Here is a 14,096-nt window from a genome sequence, read left to right as displayed (position 1 = left end):
AGCAACCTTAGATATGCAGATGACACCACTCTGATGGCTGAAAGTGAGGAGGAGCTGAGGAGCCTTATCACCAAGGTGGAAGAAGAAAGTGCAAAAGCCGGGCTGCAGTTAAACATCAAGAAAACCAAGATCATGGCAACGACACCTATTGATAACTGGCAAATAGAGGGAGAAAACGTGGAGGCGGTGACAGACTTTGTATTTCTAGGCATGAAGATTCCTACAGCCAGGAAATCAGAAGATGTTTCCTTCTTGGGAGGAGACCAATGGCCAACCTCGATAAAATAGTGAAAAGCAGAGACATCACACTGGCAACGAAGGTCCGCATAGTTAAAGTAAACAATGGATGCGAGAGCTGGACCATAAGGAAGGCTGAGTGAAGGAAGAGAGATGTTTTTGAACTGTGGAGTTGGAGTAAAATCCTGAGAGTGCCTTGGACCTCAAGAAGATCCAACCAGTCCATCCTCCAGGAAATAATGCCCAATGGCTGCTCACTGGAGGGAATAAGATTGGAGGCAAAGATGAAGTATTTTGGCCACATCATGAGGAGACAGGAAAGCTTGGAGAAGACTTTAATGATCTACAAGGATCCATTATTTTTGAGCCAATGTGGAGATCAGAAGGCTGCTATCACTCCAGTTTCACTAGTCGCTTCGTGAATACAGTTTGCATTTCAGGGAAGCATTTGGGGCTGTGGAACCCTGGGGATTGTTGTTTGGTAAGGCACCAAAACTCTTAGACCAAGAAGGCTAGAGTCTTTGTAAAACTACAACTCCCAGGATTCCAAGGCATTGAGCCCTGGCAGATAAAGGGGTGCCAAACTGCATTAAATGTGGATGAACCCAGAGAGGGCTCCATGGAAGGCTTTTTCAACAAACTGCCTCCACTATCTGCTGAATCTTAGGATGTTCCTACCATTCAGTGACTCACATGATTGATAGGTAGCATCACAGTATTTTATTTCTTAACCAAACACTTAGAATGGTTTTAAATAGGGCTCAGACGCTGCAAATCAAGTTTGGCTGAATATTCTTTTAGGCAATTCATCTTTCACTCTGTCATGATCTCCGATCTTTGACATCTCCGGACACAGAGCAAGCGCTGACAAAGAACAGATGCCAGCCATAAAAACGGGCCAGCCATAAAACCTCAATTACCCTCTGGTATGTGAGAGCCCCTATATAAATGGGCTACAGAGAAGATTCTGGTATTCTGTACAATAATGATGTCATGATCTCCGATCTTTGACATCTCCGGACACAGAGCAAGTGCTGACAAAGAACAGATGCCAGCCATAAAACGGGCCAGCCATAAAACCTCAATTACCCTCTGGTATGTGAGAGCCCCTGTATAAATGGGCTACAGAGAAGATTCTGGTATTATGTACAATAATGATGTCATGATCTCCGATCTTTGACATCTCCGGACACAGAGCAAGCGCTGACAAAGAACAGATGCCAGCCATAGAAACAGGCCAGCCATAAAACCTCAATTACCCTCTGGTATGTGAGAGCCCCTATATAAATGGGCTACAGAGAAGATTCTGGTATTCTGTACAATAAAACCTGTTGGAATCTACCAGCGTGTGTCTTGGTGCTTTCTTCTGTCCACAGCACAACTGGAAGAAGACAACCTCACACAGCTAATGCTTTGGCCTGTTTGGTTTTTTGAGGGGTCGGGAGTGGAGTTAGTATTTCAAGATGACATTTATCTTCCTTGCCTCCAAAAAAGAAAAGCACAGTGAAATGAAAATATACAATATATTCTGGCTGTTGAATGCTTGACCGGTTATGAGACCAACAGCTTGCAGCCCCAGATTTGTGGATGCTTTTTCTTGTTTTGGTTCAGTTCCGCTGAGATGGGCAATTTGAGCTTTTTGTGTGTGTTTTTCCAGATAGCGTTGCATCTTTTATATAATCGGCTGCTGTGTGGGGAGATTTAGTTTTCTCTCTCGATGAGCTGGCATTTCTGGGATCAGGTCAAGGAAAAGAAAAATAGGGCCCGGCTCTTTTTTTGGACACATCGAGGCTAATTCATTGGAAGCATTGGAAGCAGTCAAGGGTTTTTCCATCCGACGAGTAAAATGAAGACTTGGATCATGGACAACGTATCTCTCAAAGTGGGCAAAGATGGGAGACGCTGTGTCGCAAGATGGCTATTTGCTAACATCTGCATTTCTAGGGTTGAAGCGTTTCCTGTAAGATCTCTCCAAATATCGACAGAGCCACCCATTCTTGCTCAGCCGGAATATGTGCCAAGGCAGGCAGATGGATGGGTCAGTGAATGCCAACAGCTCAATAGCAGGGATAGATAGATATGGGGCTGGATGTATCGAGCTACTGAAAAATGCAAGGAAATGCAACATCTCTGCAGTTACAAATCTATAATGAATCATAATGCAGTGCATGTTTCTGAGTATTCATAGAGAATTAAAAGGGAGGAGGCATTGACTGGGAATGCTGGCTTTGGAGCGGAAATTCACTTTGGGCTTTCAGGAACTGTTTAAGGTGCTGAACTTATTTTGAGGACAGCTCCTATAAAGTGTCAAGATCCTTGCAAAGGCCGTGCCTGTTGCACCCCAAGGCTGCGAGAGCACTCTGAAAACCAAACCAGAGCCAGAATCAAAAGCAAAGCAGTTTATTGAAGGATATATATATGCAAACAAATAGAGTAAAAGTCAATAGAGTGAATAGGCCATAATATAAAGTTCTCAACTGTTCAATAGTTAGATCAACAAAATCTTTCAAAGTTGTAATCCACAAACGGAACTCGATAGTTCCACCAAAAAGTCAAAGTCAGTAAACAGCTAAAAGTTGCAGAGATCAGGAACAAGATGCGGTAAAACCACCAACTGTAATCCATATGGAAAACATCCACTAAGGAGTAGTGGAAATGAGGTTAGCAAGGCAAGGTATACTCAAGAGTCACAAGGCACGAACTCCACCTGGAGTTCCTGGAACTGGCATGGGAACGAAGCAAGGATCAAGAGACTGGAACAGAGATTCTTCTTCCAAGGATGGCAATGTTGACACCGCAACAAGAACAGGAAACAAGGCACCTTTAAGGAGTTCTCAAGGCCACAAGGCAGTGAAAGTCAAGACACTTTACAACTTCACATGGGAAAGTTACTCATTAGTGCGCTTGAGAGCCAAGCGCCGGCTTCGTCTCACACCCTCCCTTTGACTCCTATCTTTTGCAAAAGATTGTCTCCGATCAAAAGTCACATCCTTGTCTGCAACAACACCATCTGGCAAACCCATCCTTGACTGGACATCGGAATGTTCCCCAATTAGCAGTTCTTCTGGAACTTTGGGCACCTGCAAAGCCATTGGGCTTTGATCCAAGTGCTGAAGGAGCCCAGAATCCAAATCAGAATCTGAGTCAAACTCCGTCTCCTGTGGACGGCCAGATCCTGACGGCTGAGCTACAACAGTGCCATACAAAAGAGAAAAGTGATATGGGATAATGTGTTGTCGACGGCTTTCATGGCCAGAATCCCTGGGTTGCTGTGAGTGTTCCAGGCTGTATGGGCATGTTGCAGAAGCATTCTCTCCTGATATTTCACTCACATCTATGGCAGGTTGTGAGGTCTGTTGTTTTATAGATCTGTGGAATAATGCCCAGGGTGGGAGAAAGATATAAACTTAGATAGATATAAACATAGATATATAGGGCTTGCAAATATTGCAGGAGGTAAATGCACATATATAGAGAGAGGATTTGCAAACGTTTCAGGGGGAAATATATATGTGAAATTAGTATATATAATTATAGATCTATATCTAGCTCTGTATTGTTTATGTAGGCATTGAATGTTTGTCTGTTACTATGTTGGAAGCTGGCCTGAGTCCCCATGGATTATTAAGTCATTGTTAATACTATACTGTTTTTGTTGACCCTACTTTTCCACTTACAGGGCTAGTTTACTGTTTTTCTTTGAAATGCAGTAAATATTCCAAAACATTTAACCTAGTGATGCCTCAATTAATGTAATTTTATTGGTTTCTATTTTTATTTTGAAATTTACCAGTAGCTGCTGCATTTCCCACCCTCAGCTTATACTCGAGTCAATGAGTTTTTCCAGTTTTTTTGTGGAAAAATTAGGTGCCTCATTTTATATTCTGGTAGGCTTATACTCGAGTATACACAGTACCTACATAAGTCTCTTTTTGGATGGAATACAGAGAGCTGATTTGTTGCCCTTGTGCTTTGATGCCCAGTATCTGACAAGCATTGAGATGATGGGATTGAGAAGGAAGCCATTCAGACCAGAAAGACTGTTAGGGATTCCTCTTCTTCAAAAGAGGAAGGGGAGCAGGAAAGTGTTCATGAATCTGAGTTTGAGTTGGAATCTAGGGGGGAGACTTTGCAAGTACCCACATTTCAGGAGAGGTGAAAGGAAACAGAGCAGAGACGTCGTTCAGGTAGAATAGCTTCCAGAAATGCAACTGAGTAATTAGGAACTGCCTTAGCAGCTATGAGGGGACTCAGGGCTATAAAGCAGAAGCAGGTGCAGCCAGCTCTTGCTGGTAACAAACTGATTCTTCGCTCCCCTTGTGCCTGCTTCGAGTCTGCATCTGGGAAACTGCTCCTAAGGATTTATTGCTGTTTCTTTGTCTGAAGTAAGACTGCTATTTGATTTGGGAATTTAACAGAGACTAAGAACTGTGTTTACCCTAAGACTTTCTTGCTTCCTTTTGCATTATTCCACTGAGTGTGCTGTACTTTATGTTTTGCTGAAGTAAAGCAGTTTTCATTTACTTACCACAGTGTTTTAAGGCTGTTCTTGGATGACAAAACAGGACAAGAGCATTTTCACCTAGTATGTATTAGTAAAGTTACAAAATGAAGGCCATGCTGTAGAATCTTGCTTTGAGAATAAGTTAAGATTTACAGCACTCAAATTTACCCTTGTGACCATAAGGTTTCACATCTCTGTTAAAAATAGCTGGCTGAATGTTGACGTTCTGACCTTAAGTATGGACAAAGTGCTACAGTCCTGTCCAGTTATGTCCATTTCCCAGGAGTCTGGGGCTAAGTATAAGGTTGAAGGATGCTCACAACCAAATATCTCACCCTCATTTATCTCCCAGCCTGGATGATTTGTTCAAGACATGAAGTCTGGAATATAAGTCCACCCCAATTTGTAACCGCTGTTGTTTTCTTTTCCCTCCCCACCTAGGATCTGATAAGAAGAGATATCCTCTACTACAAAGGGCGCATTGACATGGATAGGTATGAGTTTGTGGATATCGAAGACGGGAGGGATGACGACTTCAACGTGAGCATGAAGAACGCCTTCAAACTTCACAACAAGGAGACAGAGGAGATGCACTTATTTTTTGCCAAGAAGCTGGAGGAGAAACTGAGGTGGCTGAGAGCTTTCCGGGAGGAGCGGAAGATGGTGCAAGAAGATGAAAAGATAGGTACGGTCGGAGGGATTGGAGGAAAATGGCTCCCTTCGTTCCTGGTTAGAACGGGAAGGTCTGGATCCAATCATTGCCAAAAGATAGATGGCAATTCAGCCAAACTGCATGGTGCACATAGATTTGGAATGGTTGACTTGGGTAGAAGTCACTTGAGAGTGACTGCATTTATGGGGCCTCCCACATAGACTGGTGTCTACATTCATGGATCTTGGATTGTCATAGTCAGTTTGTCCCTGGATTATGGACTTCTTATGGATAATCCCAGAAAGTTAGATTAGGTCACCATACCTCATCAGCTCTCATTTATTATTTACTAGCTTGGGGACCCGGCGGTGCCCGGGTGTTTTGAGAAACCTGTGTGGCAAGTTTGGTCCAGATCCGAAGTCAGCTGGGTTCAGTGCTGTCTGTTTAAGGGTGAACTACAACTCTCAGAGGAAGAAGTGAGTGAAGCTACTTGGTCCATCCTCCCCCAATCTACGCCCTGACGGAAAGGGGTTCATGCAGGTTCTGTGGGCCAAATTTGGTCCAGTTCCATGACTGCTGGGCGTCGCAGTGGCCTGTGGGAGTCGTAGCGATTGAAAGTACTACATATCCCATCACCAATGGGCCATCATCCCGCCAATGGCACCAGGCCGTAAAGTGCGTCATGGGGGTTAAGCGTGCCAAGTTTGGTCCATGTCAGTGATTCCTGGCGGTTACAGTGGCCTGTGAAAGTGGCGGCCAATCAGAAAGCTGCCACATACAAACATACAAACATTCACTTTTCTATATATATAAAAGAGTAATGAAATTTCGGCCTAGGCCAAAACAACAAAACTACACATCCCAGAAACACTAAACTTGGCAGCACAACCCCTCATCCATGCCTCTACGTTCATACAACAAAAAGAAATGAAATATAAAGTCCTAATTAGAGGGAGAGGAATAATTGTTTTTATCCCATTGCTGCCAGTTAGAAGGCTAAGCTCCACCCACTTGGTCTCTATCAGTTAGAAGGCTAAGCTCCACCCACTTGGTCTCCTAGCAACCCACTCAGCCCAGGGCCACTTCAATCAGATAACAGATTATCTGATTTCAACTGGATTATATGGCAGTGTAGACTAAAGATGAGCACCAACCCCCCAGAGTCAGACATGACTGGACTTAATCTCAGGGGAAAACCTTTACCCTTTACCTTAACTACCACCAATTTCTCAACCAGCTGCAACAAATCACTCTGACCAAGAGGTCATGAGTTCGAGGCCAGCTCGGAGCCCCATGTTTGTCTTGTCTTTGTTCTATGTTAAGGCATAGAATATAAATACTGTAAATAAATACCATCATACTTCGCCACAGCAACGCGTGGCCGGGCACAGCTAGTATTATATCTATCCCACCCTTCTCACCCTGAAGGGTGAGAAGTACAGTAGAGTCTCGCTTATCCAACATAAACGGGCCAGTAGTGAGCTAGATTTCCAGAAGCCTCAGGAGATATTCAACTGCATGTTTCTTCTTCCTTTCCTAGGTTTTGAGATTTCTGAGAATCAGAAGCGGCAAGCGGCCATGACAGTAAGGAAAGTCAGTAAGCAAAAAGGTAACCACTGGTCCATGATGGGTTTGATGGGAGCAGATCAAGGGGTGTTCCGATTAGGGGTGAATCAATACTGTTGAACAAATGCATTTTAACCACACTTGAACTGCCATGGCTCAATGCTATGGAATCCTGAGAGTTGTAGTTTTATGAAATCTTTGGTCTTCTCACCAAACTACAACTCCTTGGAGCCCAGCATAGTAAGATCATTGTCTTATTGATTTATTTGCATGGCCAAGCAAGGATTCGAACCCTGAACTCTTCCAGTCTCTCCTCCCTCTGCACCACATTGGCCCCTTCTTGAAATCCAAGTCAAACCATGACACTGGATGAACGTTTCCAATAAATAGCTTTAAAGCTTTCGTTCGAACCAATACTTAATTGTATTAATTTATATTTCATTTCCATTCATGTCTGATGGATGGCAGTTGCAGCCCGAGAGTCTGTCTCTCGCTCAGCCTTTCTCTCTGCGGGGACTGAGAACATTGTTCACTTTTTATCTATCCGGGCTTTTCTGCGTATGAATATTAATTGGATTCGGATTCCCTAGTTGATCATGCCAAACTTTTCTGGCACGGAATGATGTTTCTACAGCATTGGGAATTCGCTTTTCTCTGCAACTCTGGAGAATCAAAGAGAGGGGAACAAAGTTAAGATGGGATTTGGTTTCTGTTTTGTTTTTCTTAGCAGAAGATATTAATGGGGAAATAACAATTAAGCATTTTCCTTAGAGCTACCACCAATTTCGGTAGTATAGTACATTTTAAAAGCACTGGGCAAGTCCTCAGCTGTTGGTTCCCCGGATGTTTTATACTTCAGGAATCCTTCACCACGCTAAGACCATACTAAGTCTTGGGTTTGTATAGTCATCTCCAAGTGGGAGAAGAAGCCGGACATTCTCCACTTTGAGTGGCATCAAGCTCCATTCAAGAGGAAAGGGCTGCAGGCAAAGCTAAAGCCAATACTGCGTTGCTGTGAGTTTTCCGGGCTGTCTGGCCATGTTCCAGAAGCTGGGCTAAACGTCAGGAGCTCACCCTGATCCGGGCTTCGAACTGCCAACCTCTAAATTGACAAGCTTTACTGCAGCTGGTGGTTTAGCCTCCTGTGCTAAAGTCCGCTCCCTGCTAAAGCGCAGCCCCAGATAGATGAGCCATGTCTTCTGCCATTTTATTTATTTATTTATTTATTTATTTACAGAACAGTAGAGTTCTGGTTAATCGAATTCTGGTTAACCGACACTCCGTATTATCCGACGTGCCAGGCCCCTTGGGAGGCGCCCGTGCGTGTCGCTAGGTAGATAGCAACCTACCTAGCAACGCGCAGGGGCACTTCTCTAAGCTGAGTGCTTGCCACCCTGTCCCTTGGGAGGTGCCTGTGCACGTTGCTAGGTAGCTTGCTATCTACTTAGCAACACACACGGACGCCTCCCAAGGAGCGAGCACTCAGCTTAGGAAAGCACCCGTGCATGTTGCTAGGTAGATAGCAAGCTACCTAGCAAAGCACACGGGCGCTTCCCTAAGCTGAGTGCTCACCGCCCCGCATCTTGGGAAGCACCTGTGCACGTTGCTAGGTAGCTTGCTATCTACCTAACAACACGCATTGGCACCTCCCAAGGAGCGAGCACTTGGCTTAGGAAAGCACCCGTGCATGTTGCTAGGTAGATAGCAAGCTACCTAGCAACGCACACGGGCGCTTACCTAAGCCAAGTGCTCACCACCCCGCACCTTGGGAGGTGCCTGTGCATGTTGCTAGGTAGCTTGCTATCTACCTAGCAACACGCACGGGCGCTTCCCAAGGGGTGAGCACTCAGCTTAGGAAAGCGCCCATGTGTGTTGCTAGGTAGATAGCACGCTACCTAGCAACGCGCAGGGGTGCTTCTCTAAGCCGAGTGCTCACCGCCCTGCACCTTGGGAGGCGCCTGTGTGCGTTGCTAGGTAGCTTACTATCTACCTAGCAACGCGCACCGGCGCCTCCCAAGGGGCAAGCACTCGGCTTAGGAAAGCGCCCGTGTGTGTTGCCAGGTAGATAGCAAGCTACCTAGCAACGCGCACGGGGTGCTTCCTTCAACTGGCTTGCTGGATAATAGGGCTTCCCTATTATCCGTCAGATCCGGTTATTCGACATTCGGCCTGCCCGTTTATGTCGAATAACCGGAACTCTACTGTATTTATATTCTGTCTTTCTCACCCCGAAGGGAACTCAGGGCGGATCACAATGCACATATACATGGCAAACATTCAATGCCGTTTATAGACATACAACACATACAGACAGATAAAGGTAATTCAACATTCTTCCAACTTTGGCTTCAGGAGGTTATGCTTGATTCCGGCCACAGGGGGAGCTGTTGCATCATCCAGACTCCTTTTTGATCGCAGTATTTCCTCCTTGCTCTTTGATCGCCGGCAGTTTTATGGTGTCATAAATTAAATTAACCTCCCTGCTTAAGCGGTGCCTAATTTATCTACTCACAGTTGCAGCTGTTTTCAAGCTGCTTAGGTGGACAGTAAGCTAGGGTATTAAATGGTCAGGGGCTCAATCCAGCTCGAGCTTCGAACTTGCCACCTTCTGGTTGGCGATTAACCAGCTACACTACAGCACGGCTGTATAATTTGCTATTATTTATTTGTCCTTTTTTTTTATCCGTATAACTGTTCTCCTCCTGTCAGCTTTCTTCCGTGTCCAGCATTGATAACCACACAAAGATTTGAAATTGGAATATTCTGACCTGCATCTTTTCCGCCCTTCTGTCCCCCGCCCTCACCCCTTCCTCCCTTTCCCGGTCCGTACAGGTGTCGGCTATTCTCGATCTGTTCCTCCCGCTTACCCGCCACCCCAGGATCCGCTAAATCAGGGACAATACTTGGTGACCGACGGCATAGCCCCGACCCAGGTCTACGAATTCGCCGAACCCAAACGCAGCCAGTCCCCATTCTGGCAAAACTTCAGCAGGTTAACGCCATTCAAAAAATAATATATAGAGTGAAGTGAAGAGTTTTAAAGAAAAAAAAGTTTTAAAAAAATATTAAAAAATGATAAAAATTATATTTATAGATGGACCTTTTTTGGAAAAGCACTGTTGCAACTTAAAATCATATATATATATACATACATATATATATATATAGTCTCTGAAGGACCAAAAATGTTTTTGCTGTTGTTATTTTGGGGTAATAATAATCCCTGCTATTATGTCCCCAGAAGCACCAAGTACTTCTGATATGTAACCTATTTTATTTGGGCGCCATTGGAGTCACCGTTTGTTGTTATGGCTCTTGTTTTCTTTTCTTTTATACCTTGTGTTGTGTCTTGGAGTCGTCTCCCTCCTGCCATGATTTCTTGTTCGCCGCACGTCCCCACCTCTGACATGTTCCATACGGATGTATATTTCCTTTCTGAGTTTTATTTATGGATTGCCTTCACTTCGAAAGGGGATGGGAACCAGGACGGAAAAGGCGGCGCTCTTTTCCTTCCGTCTCATTCCTCTGACCTGTCATGGATGCAAAACTCCAGGGATCTCGTCCTGTTCCGCTGGGCATGGGGTTTCATTGATTCCGATGGAATGAGCTCCGAGGATTGGCTAGGGCGAATGCAACACTGAATGTGCTGAGTTCTGTTTCTTTTTCGTGCTACGTTTTTGTTCCTCCCGCATCCCGTTCCATTTTGCATCCATGCTCCCCAGCGCACTGTTCAATGAATAGCCTGCTCAGGTCTCCGATGGCTCTAATTGTTGCTATACAGCAGTGGTTCCCAAACTTATTTGGCCTGCCGCCCCATTTCCAGAATAAAATATGACTTAGCACCCCCTGGAAAGGGGGGCGTGGCTTAGAGGGGGTGTGGATTAGAGGGGTGGGCGTGGCTCCTGCTCAAGAGGGCGGGGCTGAGCCTCTCCCCTAGTCCAAGAGGCAGGGCTGGGAGGGGGAGGTGGGCGGGGCCAATAATGGGCAGGCAGGACTGGGATGGGCGGAGTTACGAGCACTGAGACAGGGCTGAGCTTCTATCCATTTCCTGGACACAGGAGGCAGGGCTAAAGAGGGGGCGGGGCCTCTTTCCAAGTGCCTGACAGGGCTGAACCTCTATACCCCACCCCTGTGTTCTAACAAGCACCTCAGGAGAGGTATAGAGGCTCAGTCCTATCTCGGGCTCTTGGGAAGAGGCCCCGCCCCCACCCCAGCCCCGCCCTTTAGTCCCAAAAGGTCTCTCAGGAGAGGTATAGAGGCTCAGTCCTATCTCGTGCTCTTGGGAAGAGGCCCCGCCCCCACCCCAGCCCCGCCCTTTAGTCCTAAAAGGTCTCTCAGGAGAGGTATAGAGGCTCAGTCCTATCTCGTGCTCTTGGGAAGAGGCCCCGCCCCCACCCCAGCCCCGCCCTTTAGTCCTAAAAGGTCTCTCAGGAGAGGTATAGAGGCTCAGCCCTGTCTCGGGCTCTTGGGAAGAGGCCCCAACCCCACCCCAGCCCCGCCCTTTAGTCCTAAAAGTTCTCTCAGGAGAGGTATAGAGGCTCAGCCCTGTCTCGGGCTTTTAAGAAGAGGCCCCGCCCCCACCCCAGCCCCGCCCTTTAGTCCCAAAAGGTCTCTCAGGAGAGGTATAGAGGCTCAGCCCTGTCTCAGGCACTTGGGAAGAGGCCCCGCCCCCGCCCCAGCCCCACCCTTTAGTCCTAAAAGGCCTTTCAGGAGAGATATAGAGGCTCAGCCCTGTCTCGGGCTTTTAAGAAGAAGCCCCACCCCCACCCCAGCCCCACTCCTAACAGACCTCACAGGAGAAATATAGAGGCTCAGCCCTATCTCGTGATCTTGGGAAGAGGCCCCGCCCCCACCCCAGCCCCGCCCTTTAGTCCCAAAAGGTCTCTCAGGAGAGGTATAGAGGCTCAGTCCTATCTCGGGCTCTTGGGAAGAGGCCCCGCCCCCACCCCAGCCCCGCCCTTTAGTCCCAAAAGGTCTCTCAGGAGAGGTATAGAGGCTCAGCCTTGTCTCATGCTCTTGGGAAGAGGCCCCGCCCCCGCCCCAGCCCCACCCTTTAGTCCTAAAAGGCCTTTCAGGAGAGATATAGAGGCTCAGCCCTGTCTCGGGCTTTTAAGAAGAAGCCCCACCCCCACCCCAGCCCCACTCCTAACAGACCTCACAGGAGAAATATAGAGGCTCAGCCCTATCTCGTGATCTTGGGAAGAGGCCCCGCCCCCACCCCAGCCCCGCCCTTTAGTCCCAAAAGGTCTCTCAGGAGAGGTATAGAGGCTCAGTCCTATCTCGGGCTCTTGGGAAGAGGCCCCGCCCCCACCCCAGCCCCGCCCTTTAGTCCCAAAAGGTCTCTCAGGAGAGGTATAGAGGCTCAGCCTTGTCTCATGCTCTTGGGAAGAGGCCCCGCCCCCGCCCCAGCCCCACCCTTTAGTCCTAAAAGGCCTTTCAGGAGAGATATAGAGGCTCAGCCCTGTCTCGGGCTTTTAAGAAGAAGCCCCACCCCCACCCCAGCCCCACTCCTAACAGACCTCACAGGAGAAATATAGAGGCTCAGCCCTATCTCGTGATCTTGGGAAGAGGCCCCGCCCCCACCCCAGCCCCGCCCTTTAGTCCCAAAAGGTCTCTCAGGAGAGGTATACAGGCTCAGTCCTATCTCGGGCTCTTGGGAAGAGGCCCCGCCCCCACCCCAGCCCCGCCCTTTAGTCCCAAAAGGTCTCTCAGGAGAGGTATAGAGGCTCAGCCCTGTCTCATGCTCTTGGGAAGAGGCCCCGCCCCCGCCCCAGCCCCACCCTTTAGTCCTAAAAGGCCTTTCAGGAGAGATATAGAGGCTCAGCCCTGTCTCGGGCTTTTAAGAAGAAGCCCCACCCCCACCCCAGCCCCACTCCTAACAGACCTCACAGGAGAAATATAGAGGCTCAGCCCTATCTCGTGATCTTGGGAAGAGGCCCCGCCCCCACCCCAGCCCCGCCCTTTAGTCCCAAAAGGTCTCTCAGGAGAAGTATAGAGGCTCAGCCCTGTCTCAGGCACTTGGGAAGAGGCCCCGCCCCCACCCCAGCCCCACTCCTAACAGACCTCACAGGAGAAATATAGAGGCTCAGTCCTATCTCGGGCTCTTGGGAAGAGGCCCCGCCCCCGCCCCAGCCCCGCCCTTTAGTCCTAAAAGGCCTTTCAGGAGAGAGATAGAGGCTCAGCCCTGTCTCGGGCTCTTGGGAATCACTGCTATACAGGGACGCATGGCTTTTCCACTCTGCATCCTCCATTCTGCTCCTTTCCTTGGGGTTGCAAAGCAGAAATGCTGGGTGGCTTATGTTCCAGGTAGGGATAGTATTAGAGAAAATGGGATGTAATGCAAGGAAACCTGTTTCTTTGGCTGCTCTCGCTGCATTCATTTTACCAGTGCTTTCTTTCTTTCTTAATATGTGGTTGGAATATAACCTTTATTTTTAAAAACCAGTCTAATAAATATTGTTGTGTTGTTAAAGGCTTTCATGGCTAGAATCACTGGGTTTCTGTGAGTTTTCCAGACTGTCTGGCCATGTTCCAGAAGCATTATTTCCTGATGTTTCACCTGCATCTATGGTTGTGAGGTCTGTTGGAAACTAAGCAAGTGGGGTTTATATCTCTGTGGAATAATATCCAGGGTGGGAGAAAGAACTCTTGTCTCTTTGAGGCAAGTGTGAATGTTGCCTTTGGCCACCTTGATTAGCATTGAATGGCCTTGCAGTTTCAAAGCCTGGCTGCTTCCTGCCTGGGACAATCCTTTGTTAGGAGGTGTTACCTGGCTCTGATTGTTTCCTGTCTGGAATTTCCCCATTTTCAGAGAGTTGTTCTTTATTTACTGTCCTGATTTTGGAGTTTTTTAATACTGGCAGCCAGATTTTGTTCATTTTCATGCTTTCCTCCATTTCTGTTGAAATTTCCCACATGCTTGTGGATTTCAATGGCTTCTCTGTGTAGCCTGACATGGTGGTTGTGAGAGTGGTCCAGCATTTCTGTATTCTCCAATAATATTCTGTGTCCAGGTTGGTTCATCAAGTGCTCTATTTAAGAACATAATATAATAATATATATATAATAATAATATATTATAATAATAATAAAATATTATTATTATTTAAGAACATAAAAATGCTGGACCACTAACAA

At 47.1% G+C, this 14,096-nt stretch overlaps 1 protein-coding gene across 4 annotated transcripts in view; it reads left to right on the top strand.

The window, feature by feature from the left end:
- arhgef9 (Cdc42 guanine nucleotide exchange factor 9) overlaps positions 1–14,096 on the top strand; it is a 154,191-nt gene that overhangs the window by 134,257 nt on the left and 5,838 nt on the right. For 3 of the 4 annotated variants that reach the window (XM_062964104.1, XM_062964106.1, XM_062964105.1), the window contains exons 8-10: positions 5,183–5,426; positions 6,934–7,002; positions 9,792–13,400. In XM_062964104.1, coding sequence (XP_062820174.1) covers positions 5,183–5,426; positions 6,934–7,002; positions 9,792–9,973 — 495 coding nt within the window. In that variant the 3' untranslated portion in view covers positions 9,974–13,400. Of the gene's footprint in view, positions 1–5,182; positions 5,427–6,933; positions 7,003–9,791; positions 13,401–14,096 lie in introns of those variants that run through there. The other variant, XM_062964103.1, reaches the window with a different exon arrangement.

This window comes from Anolis carolinensis, unplaced genomic scaffold, assembly GCF_035594765.1.
Source record: "Anolis carolinensis isolate JA03-04 unplaced genomic scaffold, rAnoCar3.1.pri scaffold_12, whole genome shotgun sequence".
Taxonomy (NCBI): Eukaryota; Metazoa; Chordata; class Lepidosauria; order Squamata; family Dactyloidae; genus Anolis; species Anolis carolinensis.
The sequence above is the reverse complement of the archived record's forward strand: the minus strand, read 5'-3'. Positions and strand labels throughout refer to the sequence as shown.